A 16,596-nucleotide genomic window follows, 5' to 3' on the forward strand; every position below is an offset into this window, starting at 1 on the left:
TTTCTCTTGTAGATCATGTATATGTGCATTTCTTTCTGCTGTACTGATTTTTCTCTAATCTTTTCAACTGGATTTTTATAAATACTGAAACAACTTTCTGTTGAAGTTTTGTATTAATAAAAATGCTACAAAATCCCTCTGTTATGGTGGAATCAAAATACTCTTGTACAAAGCATTACATTTCCTGTGCACAGTAATTAGATGATTCTGAAACTTAAGTTTAAGGGTATTTTTTTCTAAGAGGTTTATTTGTGTCATGCATATAGAATTTGTTGTGCCCGGTTTTAATCATCTTTTCTGCTGTAACTTAATGTGAGCATGTTGGGGGTTCTTTTTTTCATCCTGTGAAACACTTACACTGTGATTATCTCTGTTAGCCCAGACCAACATACTTTTATGATTCTGATGCAAATATTTATATATATAAAATGTGTGGCATCATGCAAGTTGCATATTATGTTACCCTGTTAATGAAGTATACTGATAAGCTTCTCTTTTAGAGAAACAAGCGTTTTTAGAAGTTTGGCAAAAAAAGCTATTTTCTGAAAAGCTATTTTCTGAAGGGGTTTGAAAGGACATTTGGAGAGTTAAAGAAAAACTAATTTTGAAGAATGATGGAAAACTTACCATCCAATCATTAACAGAGAATAATTTTAATTCTTAGCACTTAAAAAGCTATGTACATGCATTATATGCTCCTCAGCAGCTTTGTGGGGCAAGTAACTAATAATGCTCATATTTGGACATGAAGAAGTCTTTGTAGGTGAAAATCACTGTATAAGGAGTTAGTATTGTTGTAAGCAGTGGTACTGTACATGTTGGGTTTACAACAACAGTCGAGATGGGTATCCACTTCATGTACTATTGAACAGAATCCACCATTTGGTCCACTGTAAGTTCATTATCATGTCTCTCGATGACTCAGTAGCTACTTGCATGATTTACCAAAATTTGAATTTATTTATAGTAAAAGCTCTGTTATCCGGCATCCCCCATTCTCGGGGGATGCCGGATAACAAAATATGCTGGATAATTGAGTGGCCCCAGCCGCCATTTCTCACGCTGCGTCTGGGGCATCCCTCCACCCCTCCCGTGGCATCGCTGCTGCTCCCGCGGGGCTCTGTGGGTCCTACGGGACAGGGAGGTGGGTTCCGCACAGCCCCGCACAACCTGATATGCTCCCGGGCCATGGGGGCTTGGCAGCGCAGGCTGCTTTGGCCCGAGCTATGGGGGCTCGGAGAAACCAGAAGTGCCATGGTGGGCACTTCCAGTTTCACTTTATCTTTCAAGCTGGTATGCTGGTTAGTGGAGCATGCTGGCTTGTAAAATGCTAAATAACAGAACTTTTACTGTATAATGGAAATATCTCTTAGTATTTTATCTGTTTAGGTTCTTGTGTGTCCTATCCTTCTGGTATCTAAGTGCCCTTTGATACCCTTAGTTTGCTATTAACTCAAAGCTGAATAAGTATATGCTGACAGTATTCTCTTCATTTCAGTTTATGATTACAGGTGGAAGTCTACAAGACAGTAAAGATGCATTACAGCTGGCACAGACAAATGGTATCCTTGCCTTAATATGCTAAATATCTAGTCAGGGTAGCATCACTTTCAGTCCCCCCATCATGATTGACATGTAAAATTATCTACCCCTGAAAATGCTGGCAGAACTCGGGCTTATCAGATTCAAAAAAGGAATATTATCTTGGGGTCACATGGCCACATTGTATTATTTGATGTTATCTCAGGGAGGCTTGGGTCTGGGTGGGCATTAGTCTTTGTCTTCCATTTCTGTGTTTCTAGACAAGTGAACGATGCTTTTGGAGGAGGAATTTTTCCTCACGCCTCCTCTCCCAAGAGTAGGTTAATGTGCTAGTATAATATTTACTGCCCACGCTGCACTGCCATACAGTGCAGAGTATATATTATTTTTAACTGACCTGAGAATTTGTGCACACACCAAGTTTACATTAAAGTAATTGACCTTTACACTATCTTACAAAGGAATGGACAGACAACATAAAATCTTATGCTAGGATAACTGTACTGGGGAATAAGTAGCATCTATGATTACCAGGAATCTGGGTTTTCCGTTTGTCATGGAAAAATGCAGATTTTGTCATTTAAAAGAGACAGATGTGGGAAACTGCATGTTTCCCCTTGCAGGGTGGCAGAGTTCCAACCTGTAAGGGGTTGCTTGGGGCTGACCCAGAGATTTTGTTCCAGCAGGTGTCAGAGTTTGGAGTAGGTGAGAGGAAGAAACTTAGATGCTGATTCAAGAGCATAAGCAACAATTGTCACCTGATGTGTGTATACCCCAGTTACGTTTTTGTCTGATAATTAACCCAAGGAAAAACTAAAGTATGAGTTACTGTTTTGGAATAGATTGTTCGGATACTACACTTGGTCTATAGTGAACAGCCTCTGGATAAATGTTACTGTCCTTGAGGTAGAATATATCATTGGTATTAATTCACTAGACAGATAATATAGGGACAATAGGAGAGAAAGTTTCTTTAGGAACTAAAAAATACAAATGATGTCTGTAACTTACAAAAATATATTCTGTCCCTGAAAATATCTTTTAAAACTGTTTTACATTAGAGATGTTTTACAGTACGGTTGGCTGTCATCCCACTCGCTGTGGAGAATTCGAGAAGAGTGACCCTGACCAATATTTAGCTGAATTACAAAATCTGGTTGAAAAAAATAAGGGGAAGGTCATAGCAGTTGGGGAATGTGGCCTGGGTAAGTATGATCAGACTGCTTCAAGTTTATTCTCTTCCTTTGCATCCTGAAAAGGAAAGTTAATTAATTATTCTTTTTTTTCCTCTTGTAGATTTTGATAGATTAGAATTTTGCCCTAAGGACACCCAGCTCAAGTAAGAAAGATTACTGTAGATTAACCTTATAGCAATTTACAGAAGCATTTTTAATTCTGTATTGTAGCAAGTGGCATTTGGTAACTATGCAACTTGCACTGTGTAAAATGTACCTGATCTAAGTGGTTTATGTTTTTAGAGTTTCCAGCAACTACTGGAAAGAAAGCCACATTCAAGCAGTTAGGAACTTTCTGGTGCAGATCTACTCCTACATGACCTCACATTGAATCAGCATGTCCTCTGCTGTAGAATTGATCAGAATTTGGGGATTTCTGGATCGATAGGCATTCATTCCCTTGAATTCAAGGTCACTCAGAAATTCCAGTGGGGAGGGAAACCTGCAGTATTGCCCAAGGTAGGATCTGCATTGTTGGGAAAGAAGGTAGGTAGAAGGGAGCAGAATAGTCAGAGGGGGTGGAGTCAGGAGTTGGAAGGGGGGAAATGAATTGACAAGAGTGGTCTTTGGGAGATGTGCAGTCAGGAAAAACAAGTGAGAGAAAACTGGAAGATGGAAAGGTGGCTTGTCATAAGTGGGATATGGAATATGGAGCAGGGAAGGTACTGGATTGTTGGAATGGAAGCATACAGCCACTGCATCTCAATTATACTGTGCTTTCAGGGCAGAAAATGCATGGCCTATTAAGTAGTTGAGGAAAGCCAATGATAATGCAAACAAAATGATCCATTGTTGGATGATGCTTGACTATCACTGCTCTAAATAGCTGGAAACCCCCTGTCAACCACTGTGATAGAGTGATTGGTTGGGATATTTTCCCCTCACCATCTCGCATAGCTTCCACTGTAGAAGGTGTATTAGTTTGTAACTTTTAATCTCTAGTTTACAGCATTACTGTGCTCCTGATTTAGCCTCCTGTAGTAAGAAGATAGACCGAGTGGCTAGAATAATTCTTTATCGTTTTATGATTTCTAGTAGAATCCAGAGTGAAGTGAATTCAGTAAAGTACAATCTGGAGGACCCCTAACCAGCCTTTGCAGTGCAATAAAACACTGGTATAATGAGAAGGCAAGATGTCAGTGAAGATTATTCTGTTTGCCAAGCAAATCCTGAGCCTGCTTCGTAATCATCAGTAGAGCCAGAGTCCAGTTGTTCCTTCCCAGTACGTTGACATCAAAACACAGCCCTATGCCAGCAGGCTCACTAACACAAAGTTGTTGACCTTCAGTTTTGCTAGGCTATAGGAAATCTCTAATCATATTTAAATTAACATGGGAGAGAAAAGGAAGACGAATAAAACCGGGAAAACATCACCAGTTGATTCCTTTTGGGCCTAGGTTGGTAGTGTCAAATAATAGAGACTTTGTCACTTGTGCATTGGGTTGTGTGGAATAAGCTGATTTTGTCAGTCCAATTTCTAGTGGCTCCAGTTGCCACCATTGCTGGAGATCATAGAAAAGAAGATAGATGGAAGTACTGATTCAGAGAGACAGAAGGCAAGAAAGATAAGGGATTAAAGAAATGTAAAATGGGGAAAGCCCCAAGGAAAGATGCACTTCATTTTTAGGTTTGTACGTTTTTCTTATTTATTTCCATATATATTTTTGCTTTCACTGGTAGCTTTGTTATAGCTGCCTATGCAAATCTGGTTTGCACAATTAACAAAAGAAAAAAATGAACACTGTGTTGGGTAGACCTTAGATTCGAAGTTTCAAAACCTCCTTCAGATTAGTGGGAGACTTCTGCTATTAATATTTTGACATGTTAAGAGTAAAGGGTGGAGTGAGTGCAGCAAACTTGCCAGCTGTCAGCATAGTGGGAGTTGAGATTCTTATGCTAGCCATTTATAGTTCCAAACAGTCACCCTCAGTTATACGGTAAGATAAGAAAGTGTGGGGATTTCCTAGTGAATAATACCTGAAATTGACCTCCACCCAACATCTAAACATTCTTTTCTGTTATATTTAACTTTGTTCCTTGTGGACAGTTATTTGCCTGTGAAGATGACAGGATGGCCGTTCTACTCTCTATCCTGGCTTGCACATCCAGACAGGATGAAAGTCCTTTGGTAAAGCTGCTCCAGGACTGGTTTCTACCAGGCTTTCCACTTTCTCACCTATTCTAGTGTAGAAATGGTTTAAATGATAAGAGGTAATGTCTAGATCTCTGCAGATGAAAATACTATCTAGACAGTTCAGCGATTTGACACATTATGGATAAATTGGTAATACCAGTCTAGAGACTTCTCTTCTGCTATAAAATTATAGAAAAATGGGGCTGGAAGGGACCTCCAGAGTTCATTTAGTCCACCCCTCCTACTCAAGGCAAGATCATCCCTGCCTGAATCATGTCATCCAAGTGTTCAGTCTTCAGTGAAAAACTTCCAAGGCTGGATACTCTGCAGCTCTCTAGGTTGTCTTTTTCAGTGTTTAAGCCACTCAGAAAGTTCTCCCTAATATCCAACATCAATTTTCCTTATTGTAATTTAAGACTTTTACTTCTTGCTCTGTCTTCTGTGATCACAGAGAATAGTCTGTCCAGAGCTCTTTATAACCACTCTTCAGGTACTTGAAGATGTATAATCATTCAGTCTTGTCCAGAATAACTAATCCCAGTTTTTCCAACTTCTTGTAAATCATGTTTCGTAATATAATATTGCTCAGGACTTGCATGGATCAAATACTCCTAGGACAGAAGTTTCCCTACCCAGGTATATACAAAGAGAAGAAATATTGTACTTATCTGGAGATACTTCCGGTGCTGGATACATCCAATACTGAATGTACATCCAGAATTGCTTCTTTGGAGAGCATTTACATCATTGATTCTAATTTGTTTTATTTCCTCAGAGAGCTGTGGCTCAGGCCTTTTGATACTTAAAACACATGCTTAGCTTCTCATCGGCTTGTTTTGACAGGTTTAGGGGTTTGTCTGTAAATGTAAGCTTAAACACTTCAGTACTGCTTCTCTTATCTAGCTCGTTCTATAGTTATCTATTTCTGTGCTAAGCAGGTATGTAATGCTGCCATTATGATATGGTAGTATTTGGTACTGTTTGGTAGTATGTACGTCTACTGCAGCATCAGAAATTATGTGAGATGGCAGAGATCCTTTAATATCAAGCTAAGCATTCTCATTTGTATTTACTGGCTATGGGGAAAAGCCAAGTTTTGGCGGCATTGACTCCACCCACACCCCCATTCAGTTCTCTGAGATGCAGTCCAAGGGAAACATTTTTTGCTGACACTTTGGGTTGTGCATACCTTCATTAATATGTGAGTGGTTGATGTCAGTCTAGAATCTTTCACAAATGCTGAATTCATTTTAAAATATGAAATGAAAAGGGAATATCAATTTAACTATCACTGAATGTATATCTGCTGGGATTTCAAATGTATTGATGATTAACATAACAAAAAACATGGGAGAGAAACTGTTTTCATTTTTTTCCCCAGTTGGCTTGCTTTGTACATTTCACACACCCCTTTCTAATTAATCACTTTGTTGTTTCTCTTTTATGAGTAGTCAGTTAGCTTTTCTGTGTTTTGGATGTGTCTGGGGGTGTCTTCCACTTGGGAAAGAAAGGGAGGGAAACATTTTTAAAAAAAGACAAAGTTCTGATTGTAAAAAGATAACAATTGGCATGAAGATTCAAGGGTATGACTTAGATTTAACTTGTTTAAATGTGAATGATGGATTTCCTTTTTCTGTAATCTGGATATTGTGTTTCTGTTCGTTTGTATTATTTTGTTAAATAACAATTTGGTTGGTGGCTATCATGGCCTTTATATTTAAATAGTTGGCGTGGCTTCATTTTTTTTTAATAGCTCTTGTAATTTTTATTTTTATTTTTTCCTCTCTTGGGCAGAGGTAGATATGGAGAGACTGTCCCTTGATTCTGGTTCTGCAGTGCTGCCAATATCTCTACCTTTGCAGTTGTTGCATCTACTTTTCCTCCATTCTTCTATGTGCTCTAAAGATGAGCATTAAACTAAGCATCTATTAACCTTAACCTTTTTCCATTCCACCCCAAGCCTACAAATCGTATGCAGCTACCGGTGGACACTGAATCTTTCCTCTAAAAGGAAGACCTTGATATGTATGGACAAACATGATCCAGTGCTCCGTCCAGTTTTTAACAACGAAATGTAAAGAAATCCAATAAATGCTGTTAGCATTGGTTTGCTGAACAGGCAACTTTGTCCAGCCTTATACTATTAATGTTATTCTTCAGATTTATTTGTGCATTGCTGGCCATCTGCCAACCATAAGTACCTCTACTGTATTTCCTGAGTGGTTGTAATGTGCCTTGTCTGGGTGCAGTTTGGCAGACAACCAAGCAAATATGGTTGATGGCAGTACTCTAGAGACGGAGTTAGCTGCAAATGGAAACTGACAAGGTTGTTGAACTACTAATCGGTTTCCTTTCAAATGAGTATCAGGAAACCAGCACCCTAGCTGGTTTCTCTTTGCCACCCTTTCTGTACTTTTCTGTAAGACCCTTCTCTATCAACCCTTTATCCCTCAAGGAAAGGGAATAGTAGAGATAAAAGGCAATCTAGAAAGATGAGACATACAGACACTTGCAACAAGGAAGACGGGAGATAAATAATGGAATATCTAGAGAGATTTTGGACAGGCAGAGGCAAAAAGAACTCATCCTAACATTGGGACCCTATTTTGTAACTGAAAAGTGTGAGAGAGGAAGGTCTACCTAAATACTTTCTGGGTATTTCCAGGATGACTGTGCTGTACAAATGTCATATTTGCTACTTGGTTTTAGTTTTTTGCAATGTGTAGGGGAATACTTTCCACGCATTTAGTAAACCACATTTACTCTCTGATGGTTCGTTGGGTCAGTGGTACCCTCATAATCTCTCTCCTTACCTATTCCTGAAATTTTGGGAAGAATTGCCACAACTGTGCTAAATTTAATCCTAAAGTTTTTTAGGGTTTAAAAGTTCCCTAAAGGAAATTTAGTTGTTTGCCAAAATTTAAAAAAAAAGTAAAGAAAAACAAAACCTGGGGGTGGCAGGGGCAAAAAGGTAAAAAGGAGTCATCTTCCAGTTTATTAGCTGGCCAACATAAAGTCCTGATTACTACTTATCTGATTTCCAAAATAGATCACTTAATGTATTAAGCTGCCCTAGCAAAGCCCAGTTGTTGCACAGGTAAAAATGTCTGAGAGAGAACCATTTTGTCTTGATTTTTGTGGATAAGAATGTATATGCATAACAACTCCATTCTGCTGTTATATCACTTAAGCTATTTATTCAGCCTTGCACTACATTTTTGTATTTTTTTTTCTTACAGATACTTTGAAAAACAATTTGACCTGTCAGAACAAACAAAATTACCAGTGTTTCTCCATTGTAGAAATTCACATGCTGAATTTTTAGGTGGGTTTCACTCACAGTTTTAAAGTAATGCCAAAGACTAATTCTGAGGGGAAAAACATGTTTTCACTGGCCCTCTGTCAAGCAGTTTTGCTAATGTTCCTTTTTAATTCACAGACATCATGAGAAGAAACAGAGATAGGTGTGTGGGAGGAGTGGTAAGTATGAACTAACCTTCTAAACTATATTCAATCTAATATTTTTAGATTATTTTCAGTACTGGCCCCTTGTAACTTATTGTTCATAATATAATCTAATTGGATTTCCTGATACACCGTTAAAACACGTCAAGTTAATAACAGGTTCTCAAGCCCTTTCACTTTTTTTATTCCTCCTATTGCTTATCCAACAATTTCATGCAAGATAAAAGGATAGGTCAGGGAGAGAGAGACTCTTTGCTGACAGTAGCAGTTTTCTTTGGCTTGGCAAAAGTGCAGCTTAAGCACCTTCTACCATATGCTGGCCCTTTCCCAGCTCTGCAGTTTCTATAGCTGTGGTCATCCCAAAGGTTATACAAATCCTGCCCACAACCTGAAACCTAACAAAAATCTGAGCTGTATATAAGAGTGAAGTGCTAAAAACATAATCAGAGCATGTTTTAGACACCAGGTGCTGAGACACCATTCCACTAAACATAGTCAGACTTTTAAAGTAAGGTTTATGTTTGCATAACTCCAGACCTGTCTCATCATCAGGGATCCTGGTTTTCCTTGATTAAAAAAAAATGCAAATTCTCTAATAAAACCCCAAAATCTTTGATTAAAATTAAAGGCCCCCACAGTCCAACTGCCCCTCCCCCTGGTCCTGCTGGAGGGGGCCCCCAGTTGCCAGGGCTCTGGGGCCTGGGACTTGGGTTTGCAGTCCCTTGCCCTTGGCAAGAGGCGGTGGCTGCTGGAAAGGAGCAGAGCCTAGCTCCCCACCTGCTGCAGGCTTAGGTAGGGGGGCTGGCTCCCCGCTGCTACACATGCTTCTGGTGGGGCCAGAGGGACCCATGGCTCCCCAGATCTGTGTGCTGGGTGGGTGCGGGCTGCGCAGTTGGGCTTCTGCCCTGCTGCCCTCCCCTGGGGCCTCTGCAGCCCAGCATGTGCAATCTGGCCACGCAGGATAGCTGCTTGTCACTGCGAGCTCCGTGCTGCCCTGGCCACACTTCCTCTGCATGACTGGGAGCAGCGGCATGGGTTTGGGCATGGGAAACACATCAGAGCAGCTCAGAGCTCACAGTGGCAAGCAGCCTTCCTGCACAGCCACACTCTGCTGTGCAGTGCCTGGTCACGCACACTGTGGGGAGGGCTGCAGGGCGGGAGCCTGGGCGCATAGCTTGTGCCCACCTTGCACACAGATCTGGGGGTTTGAGCCCCCCCTCTTTGCCTGGGAGTGTATGCAGCAGTGGGGAGTTGACCCCTTTACCCCCAAGATGAGCTGCCCGCAGCCCCATCCTGCTCCCCATTGGGGCCCTCGAGCCATACATTGAGGTCCTGGGCCCCAAGCCCCATGCAGTTCCCAGCTGGGCAGGATCCCCAGCCCTGCCCAACTCTCTCCCTTCCTCCCTCCCTATGAGGACCTCAATCCCACCCCCAACTTACCGGTGGGAGCTGCTCTCCAGGCTGCCTGGCAGCCACGTGCATGTGCACTCTGCCAGCCTGCAAAGGGCTTGTGGCAAAACTGCAACAGCTGTGGGTTTCTCTACTAAAATGAGAAATCTGCGTTTTACTCTGTTTTTCCATCTGAAATGGAAAACCCAATCCCTGCTCATCATTGCCCTTACCATCACTACTGCCTAAGAGATTTTTGGAAGGAAATGCTCATCAGCAGTTACTTGACAAGCTGCAAACTTTGTGGTAGAACTTTATACATCTTCATTTTTAACTTTCCATTTGTTGCATTTGTTCATTTCTCCAAACTGTGCCTGGATGTAATTTTCCATGAGTCAGTACCTGCAGGAATTGAGGTCCTGCATTACTAGCTACTAGAGAGAAATTTTTTTTTTAATTATTTTTTAAAAACCTCTTTCATGTTATTTTTAGTTTATAACCAAAATCCTCAGCTAAAAGAGAGAGGCAGGCCAGGCAGGCCTTTCCTCAGCACATTTACAGACACTAACACTGTTAATCTGTCATGTTCTGTCTTCAGCCTAGTGTTTGACCCCCAATTCTGGCAAATTCATCCTGTGACTTTCTTTCCCAAAAGCAGAAGTACTATCAACTAAGCCACATTGACTGTGTAATCCACTTACGTATAATTATGCATCGTCATGGTTTTTATATTACACTGAGAAACCGTATCTTCCTTTTGGATTATAGGTTTTTCTCACATGATAAAATATATAAACATTTTTCTAGGTACATTCATTTGATGGCACAAAGGAAGAAGCAGCTGCTATAATTGATTTGGATCTCTATATTGGTATAAATGGTTGGTAAGTTCGTTTCAAATGAAACTGATTTTAAAATGTCATATCTGTTGAACTGTAATGCCTTTTAAAAAAATATGGTTAAGTCTTCAGTGCTTATTAGAGTCTTCATGATCATCTGTATGCTCATTTAGACATGCACTTATTAAAGTAAATCTGTTAGCTGCCAAAAGGTATTTTGTCAAATACTGTACATTTCCCAGTAGTTCATTGAGGTAATGCCTTGACCCCTTCTTTCATGCTGCTATGTGTACATAAAGGAGGCTGTTGATTGCTGGAAGTGCTGGTATTTTGGAGGAAACTATCAAGAGAGAAACTAAATATCCACCTGTAAACCACCTGACCTAGTCCACAAGTAATCTGATCACCCGGTTCTACCAATGGTTGGGCAGAAACCATAATATTCATCTGATTGAGACCGAAATGTTAAATGTATCTGGGCTCAAGCTTCCTTCAGTTTGTTTTGCTAGACGGAGCCAAGTGAAACCCTGCAGAGGCTTCCATGTGTTTTACCAGGTCTGAGTGATTGTGAGTTTCTGGAACAAGGATTGGCACAGTGTACAACCCCCCTGGCCTTCCTAGGGTTGCCACTTTTAGCAAGTGTCTTGAGTTCACAATTAAGAGCTTTTATGCAAGTTAAAGCAAATAATAGCTGCACATTATTAAGTAAATTTAAGAAACCACTTTTGCTAGAAAACAGTTTCTGTGAGCAAAATAATTATAAAGCAGTCAGCCAACATGGTAGCTAGTTTCTAAAAATGATGAGTCTTTTTGAGACTCTGAGAGAACAACTCCAGCCATGTATAAGCTTAAGTGTAGTTTGAACAGTCACAGTATTAAAATATAGTGATTTTAAATCCAAATTTACTCCTTATTTCTATGATCTTATAGTTCATTGAAAACAGAAGCCAACTTAGAAACGCTGAAATCAATTCCTAGTGAAAGATTAATGATCGAGACAGGTAAGTTGCTGTCCAGATGGATTGTACTGCATCTTGCTTTAATACTAGATCATAATTTGAAACCTATTAGATATTAGGGTTTTCTTGTTTTGCAGTAGGTATAGAGAACAGAGTTGAGACACAAATGTGCCATGGCAACAAGGGCCAGGAATATGAAATTATTCTCTTGTCCAAAAAGCCTGATTCAGTGCTCAATAAGAGGCTCCAGCTGTCTTCTGCTAGAAGAAGCATAGGCTACCTTATCAAATCCTGAGCTTGGTGAATGAGTAAACGTGTGCGAGATAAAAATGGCTGACACTTGGATGGCTCGTACCTTCCCAGGTACCTTTAAAAAGTGTGGCCCTGTTTAGATATGCCAAATGTATGTTATGCTAAAGATTTTAATTAAGCCCCTCCCATTTGGCAATAATAGCACCACACTACGATACATAACAAGAAATTGCATGTAATTAAGTAAAACAACGTGAAAAAGGCCTGAAAAATACCTCCTGGAATAATCAACTGTGATTTTAAATTGGCCTTCTAGCACATGTTATGTCTGTTCACATTTACTTTAACTGCTAGTAAACAGAACCATTAAATATGGATTTTCATAGGACTCAGTTGACAGTAAATTTGATTCCCCATTTCCCTCCTCCCCTGCCAAGATTTGAAATGAAACATGGGAATTTAGTCAGGGATTCTTATCTCCAACAGTATTGTATAACGTGTACATACTCCACCTTGGGCCATACATAGTGTATTATTTACTAGCAGCCCTCATCATAGCAGTTCTCTTATTTTTTCCATTACATAACCGCTAGGTAGAGTGGATGATTTTTTAATATATTACAAATGTAGAAAATATAAGATGGGATGAGAAGCTAGAATGAGTTTAATTAGAATATTACTAACAAGAAATATCTGTCTTTTAATCATACCGTTGCTGTGGGAAGAGGAGGGGAGTGCACTTAGACTGAAGCCCTCAGAGGCCTTCCTATGGAAGGAGGAACTGTATTAATTGACAGTAAAGTTAACAATTACATGCAATTACCAAATGATTTCATTGCTTTTTAATACCTTTGATTTAACTAGATGCCCCATGGTGTGGAATAAAAAATACTCATGCTGGATCAAAGTTTATAAAAACTACATTTCCCACAAAAAAGAAGTGGGAAATAGGACACTGCTTGAAGGACAGAAATGAACCCTGCCATATAATGTAAGTGCATCATTTTTACGTTTTAAAGAGTTTTGAAGAAGGTTTATCTATATTGAATTTAGGAGGCTTAACGTTAATGAGGTTATTGAATCTAGAGTAAAGATATACAGCAAAAGCCATGTTATCCAGCATCTTACAAACCGGCACGCTCCATTAACTGGCATGCCGGTTAATTTGGCAAAAGTGAAACTGGAAGTGCCCACCGTGGCACTACAGTTTCACCAAGCCCCCACAGCCTGGGGCAAAGCAGCCTGCGCGGCCGAGCCCCCACGGCCCAGGGCATAGCAGCCTGCGTGGGGCCCCGCCCCGTCCCCTGGCCCACTGATGCCAGGGAGGTGCAGCTGCCCGAAAAGGCAAAGATGCCTGTTCGGGCCTCTCTGGTAACTGGCATATTTGGTTATCCAGCACCCCACATTTCCCATGAGTGCTGGATAACAAAGCTTTTGCTGTATTTCACCAATTGCGTAAGCAGCTTATTTGCAAAGGTTCTGAGCTTCAGCAATAGTGAATGCTTAAAACCACTGAAAACCCCAGGCCCTTGCTATTAAGTCTTTATCTTGTAGCCTTGTGCATTCCTTCCCCTAACTGAAAATTTCCTCACCAAAATAAAAAATTCGCCTATATGCAGGGGTTGGCAACCTGCAGCCCACAGAGCTGTGAGGCTTCTGTGGCATTATGAATGCAGTGGAGTTCTCTGGTGTGACAGCCAGGCAGCAGGGGGACGTGGCAGCACTGTGACAGACAGTGGTGACTGCGGGTGGGCTGGGTTGGAAGCAGCCTGTGCTTGGAAGGTCAATTAAAGCATAACTCACTGCAAAATGTTGGTGACCCATCCTATAGCATTACCCAAACAGAACTAAGAACCCAACTACCGTCAGCCTCTTTGCTGCTCCAGCTGTGGTAGTGTTTACAATAGGTGTGCCATGAGGCACATTTGTCATACCTTTGGAAGAAAAGGGAGCGGCATGACACGTAGGCAGGAATAGCTTGTTTCTCTAAGCCCATTTCAGAACCTGCCAGCAGGCTGGTGTATCTGTAACCTGCGGATCAGCAGCCATCTAAAACTTACTAGGATCACAGCGGCTCCATTCTGCGTGTAAAAAGCAAAAAACCAACCACAGACTAAGGGCAGTAAATCAAGTTTGACTGGGAGGATTGAAGATGAACACAAATGCCTCAAACGAGGGAAAACTCTTCAGGTGCTTGTGGACTTCTCTCCTGTGAAACTTGCATGAATGGAAAAAAATAGCAAATGAATCTCTTGTTGTAGTTGAATAGGGGATTGTTTTAAAAATTATCATCACTGAATATCAGAAATCTGAAATTTGGTCCCATTGTTAAAGCCTGGCTGACATATTAGATGCTTCCATTCACCAGCACAAAAAATTAAATGAAAAGCTCTCCTTGTGTTATAAATGACTTTAATTCAATTTCAGCCCAGCAACAAGTTTGCAAAAACATAAATACATGTGTAACCAAACCAAACGTGAAATCGGTTCACCTGGTCAGAAAACAGCCTCTGCTTTTTTGCTTCCTTCTATGAAAGGTTACATAAATTTACCTTTTTAAAGACAACTTTTTAAAACTTTTGGATGCAACTAGTAAATAATCTTAAGAATTTGGCAAGTAACCCACAGCATAGTTTCTTTAGGTACAAAGGGATTCACCCTCCATAAAAATCAGCACCACTTAAAGGCTTCTGAAAAAGTGTAGGTTGAAAAGACAACATTAAAGTTACAGAAACTATGAATAGTAACAGTTTATAGCAGAGGTTGGGGTAGCCTAGGGTCTGTAGACACAGGCTTTGGCAACAGGTACTTTCCCCATATCACCATGGGCAGAAGCAGCCATGGGTCGATCCTACTTAGCACTTGCCTTCTTCCACCAACCTGACTTGAGTCATTCCAGCCTGTGGCCTGAAAAAAACGGTTTCCAGCTGCTGTTTTAGAGGAGTCTCTGAACTTCATGTATTTTACATTTTGAAAACAAAACAAAACATAAAAGCAGCATGAAACCTTCAGGGAATATCAGTGATTTCTGACTGGCTGAAATGTTTTTTTATGACAGTTATGTATCATTATGCATGTAATTTGTAAAGATCTCTTCTGCTCCCTGTGCATGCTGTCTTGTAGGGCCCATCTTTCCCTGGTTGCATGCAGATGCTCTGCTGTTGCACCTTTGCATTTTTTACTGTTAAACCTCCTGTTTACACATCCTGGGGGAAGCATAAGCTTCCATCCAGAGTATTATAAGAGACAGATGCACTTTAATTATAGCTGAAGCAGATATTAGAAAAAACATTTAATTTCAGTAATAGTAGTCATTTAAATGTAACAAGAGGTACAAGACTTGGCTTAAACTGTTGCTTTGAAGTCAGTGGTCCTTTAATATCATCATATAGCATTCAGCAAACTTATATCCTGTATATTAGTCAGCTGTAAACTGATAAAGACCAAATATTAAATTGGCTACTTCAGTGTGGCTTTAACTTTACTTAAGTTGAAATGTGGTAAGTGAAAATGAAGGTGCCTTAACTATTTAAGAGACAAAGTTATGGCCATAAACGTAGAAGAGTGAGATACTGCCAAAAAACATGGTTGGACTACAGGCCTTTAATGGTATAGTTCAGCTAGTGAAGGTTAGGTCTCTGTGAGTTAGATTTCTTTTTATAGCTACAGCTTGTAATCGCAGGATAAATGTATGAGCACCAATATTGCTCTTTGAAGGTATTTCTACTAGAACTTCAGTTTGGATCACAAACAGGAATGAACAGTCTCTGAGCCAGTGAATCAACTATACTCAACATAAATTAAGATATTTACTTCCACAGGGGGTATCTACTTCACTTATCCCAAAAGGGAGGCTGGTAGAACTGTCACACGCAGAGTAAGGTCATTTAGAAGGACAATCAACAGAATCACATTTTCATTGGGATGCAAGACTGTTTAATTAGTCCCTGTTCCAGTAAAATTCAAGCTGAAACATGAGTCTACACCACTGAGCAGCAGGGGGCAACTTTAAGGGGTCTAACAGAAGTAATGATAAAGCCTTTCACTAGAAGTATTCTTCCCTTCTTGGTTTCTTAGTAACTAAATTACTGCAAATGATTGGAAGAGTTAATTATGTACATGCTATAAACAGTAGTAATATTACTCAAAATATGAAATCTTTCTCTTTTTAGTCAAGTACTGGAGATAATGGCAACAGTAAGAGAAGAAGACCCACTTGAATTGGCAAATACCTTATACAACAATGCTATTAAAGTCTTCTTTTCAAGTATGTAAAGCTAGTTTTATCTTACATGCATTTTGCATACTTTATCAAGTCAAACAAAAATTGTTGTGAGGTTTCAATAGTCAAGTCTACAAGATCTTAAGCATGTCATCCAGGGGAATAGTATTTAGCACTTATTTTTTCCTTGAGATGCTGAGATAACCTGTGGTTAAGAGCAGCAGGAATAAACACCTAAACCTAAAACACTTTGGTTTGTATTTTGTTCAGGCAGCTTCTCTGCCATTTCCCTCGCAAGGGTAGTCTGTCTGGTCATCTTTTCCAGTGTTATTTCAGACTTAACTTTAAGCAAGTCTACTGAATGTGCAATACTTTCTCAATATCTTACTGGGGCTGAAAGGTAAAATGGCTTAACATTTATCAACCGTACACCTTACTGCTTAAACAAGCAGAAAGCACAGCAATTTTATTCTCATGTTTTACATATGTAAGTGCTGTTCCTATATTTAATTCTCTACCAACCTAAAATTCCGTTTTTAAACAGCTCTACAATTTATGG

General features: G+C 40.0%; 1 protein-coding gene across 5 annotated transcripts in view; it reads left to right on the forward strand.

Annotated features, from left to right (window-relative positions):
• The window catches only part of TATDN1 (TatD DNase domain containing 1), a 35,808-nt gene extending 19,525 nt beyond the window's left edge, over nt 1-16,283 (forward strand). For 4 of the 5 annotated variants that reach the window (XM_059723779.1, XM_059723781.1, XM_059723778.1 and 1 more), the window contains exons 4-12: nt 1,499-1,562; nt 2,604-2,747; nt 2,839-2,881; nt 8,151-8,236; nt 8,351-8,391; nt 10,573-10,649; nt 11,535-11,605; nt 12,680-12,806; nt 15,988-16,283. In XM_059723779.1, the coding sequence (XP_059579762.1) occupies nt 1,499-1,562; nt 2,604-2,747; nt 2,839-2,881; nt 8,151-8,236; nt 8,351-8,391; nt 10,573-10,649; nt 11,535-11,605; nt 12,680-12,806; nt 15,988-16,090 (756 nt within the window). In that variant the 3' untranslated portion in view covers nt 16,091-16,283. Of the gene's footprint in view, nt 1-1,498; nt 1,563-2,603; nt 2,748-2,838; nt 2,882-8,150; nt 8,237-8,350; nt 8,392-10,572; nt 10,650-11,534; nt 11,606-12,679; nt 12,807-15,987 lie in introns of those variants that run through there. The other variant, XM_019495746.1, reaches the window with a different exon arrangement.
• The last annotated feature ends 313 nt before the right edge of the window (nt 16,284-16,596 follow it).

Source organism: Alligator mississippiensis, chromosome 3, assembly GCF_030867095.1.
Source record: "Alligator mississippiensis isolate rAllMis1 chromosome 3, rAllMis1, whole genome shotgun sequence".
Lineage (NCBI taxonomy): Eukaryota > Metazoa > Chordata > Crocodylia > Alligatoridae > Alligator > Alligator mississippiensis.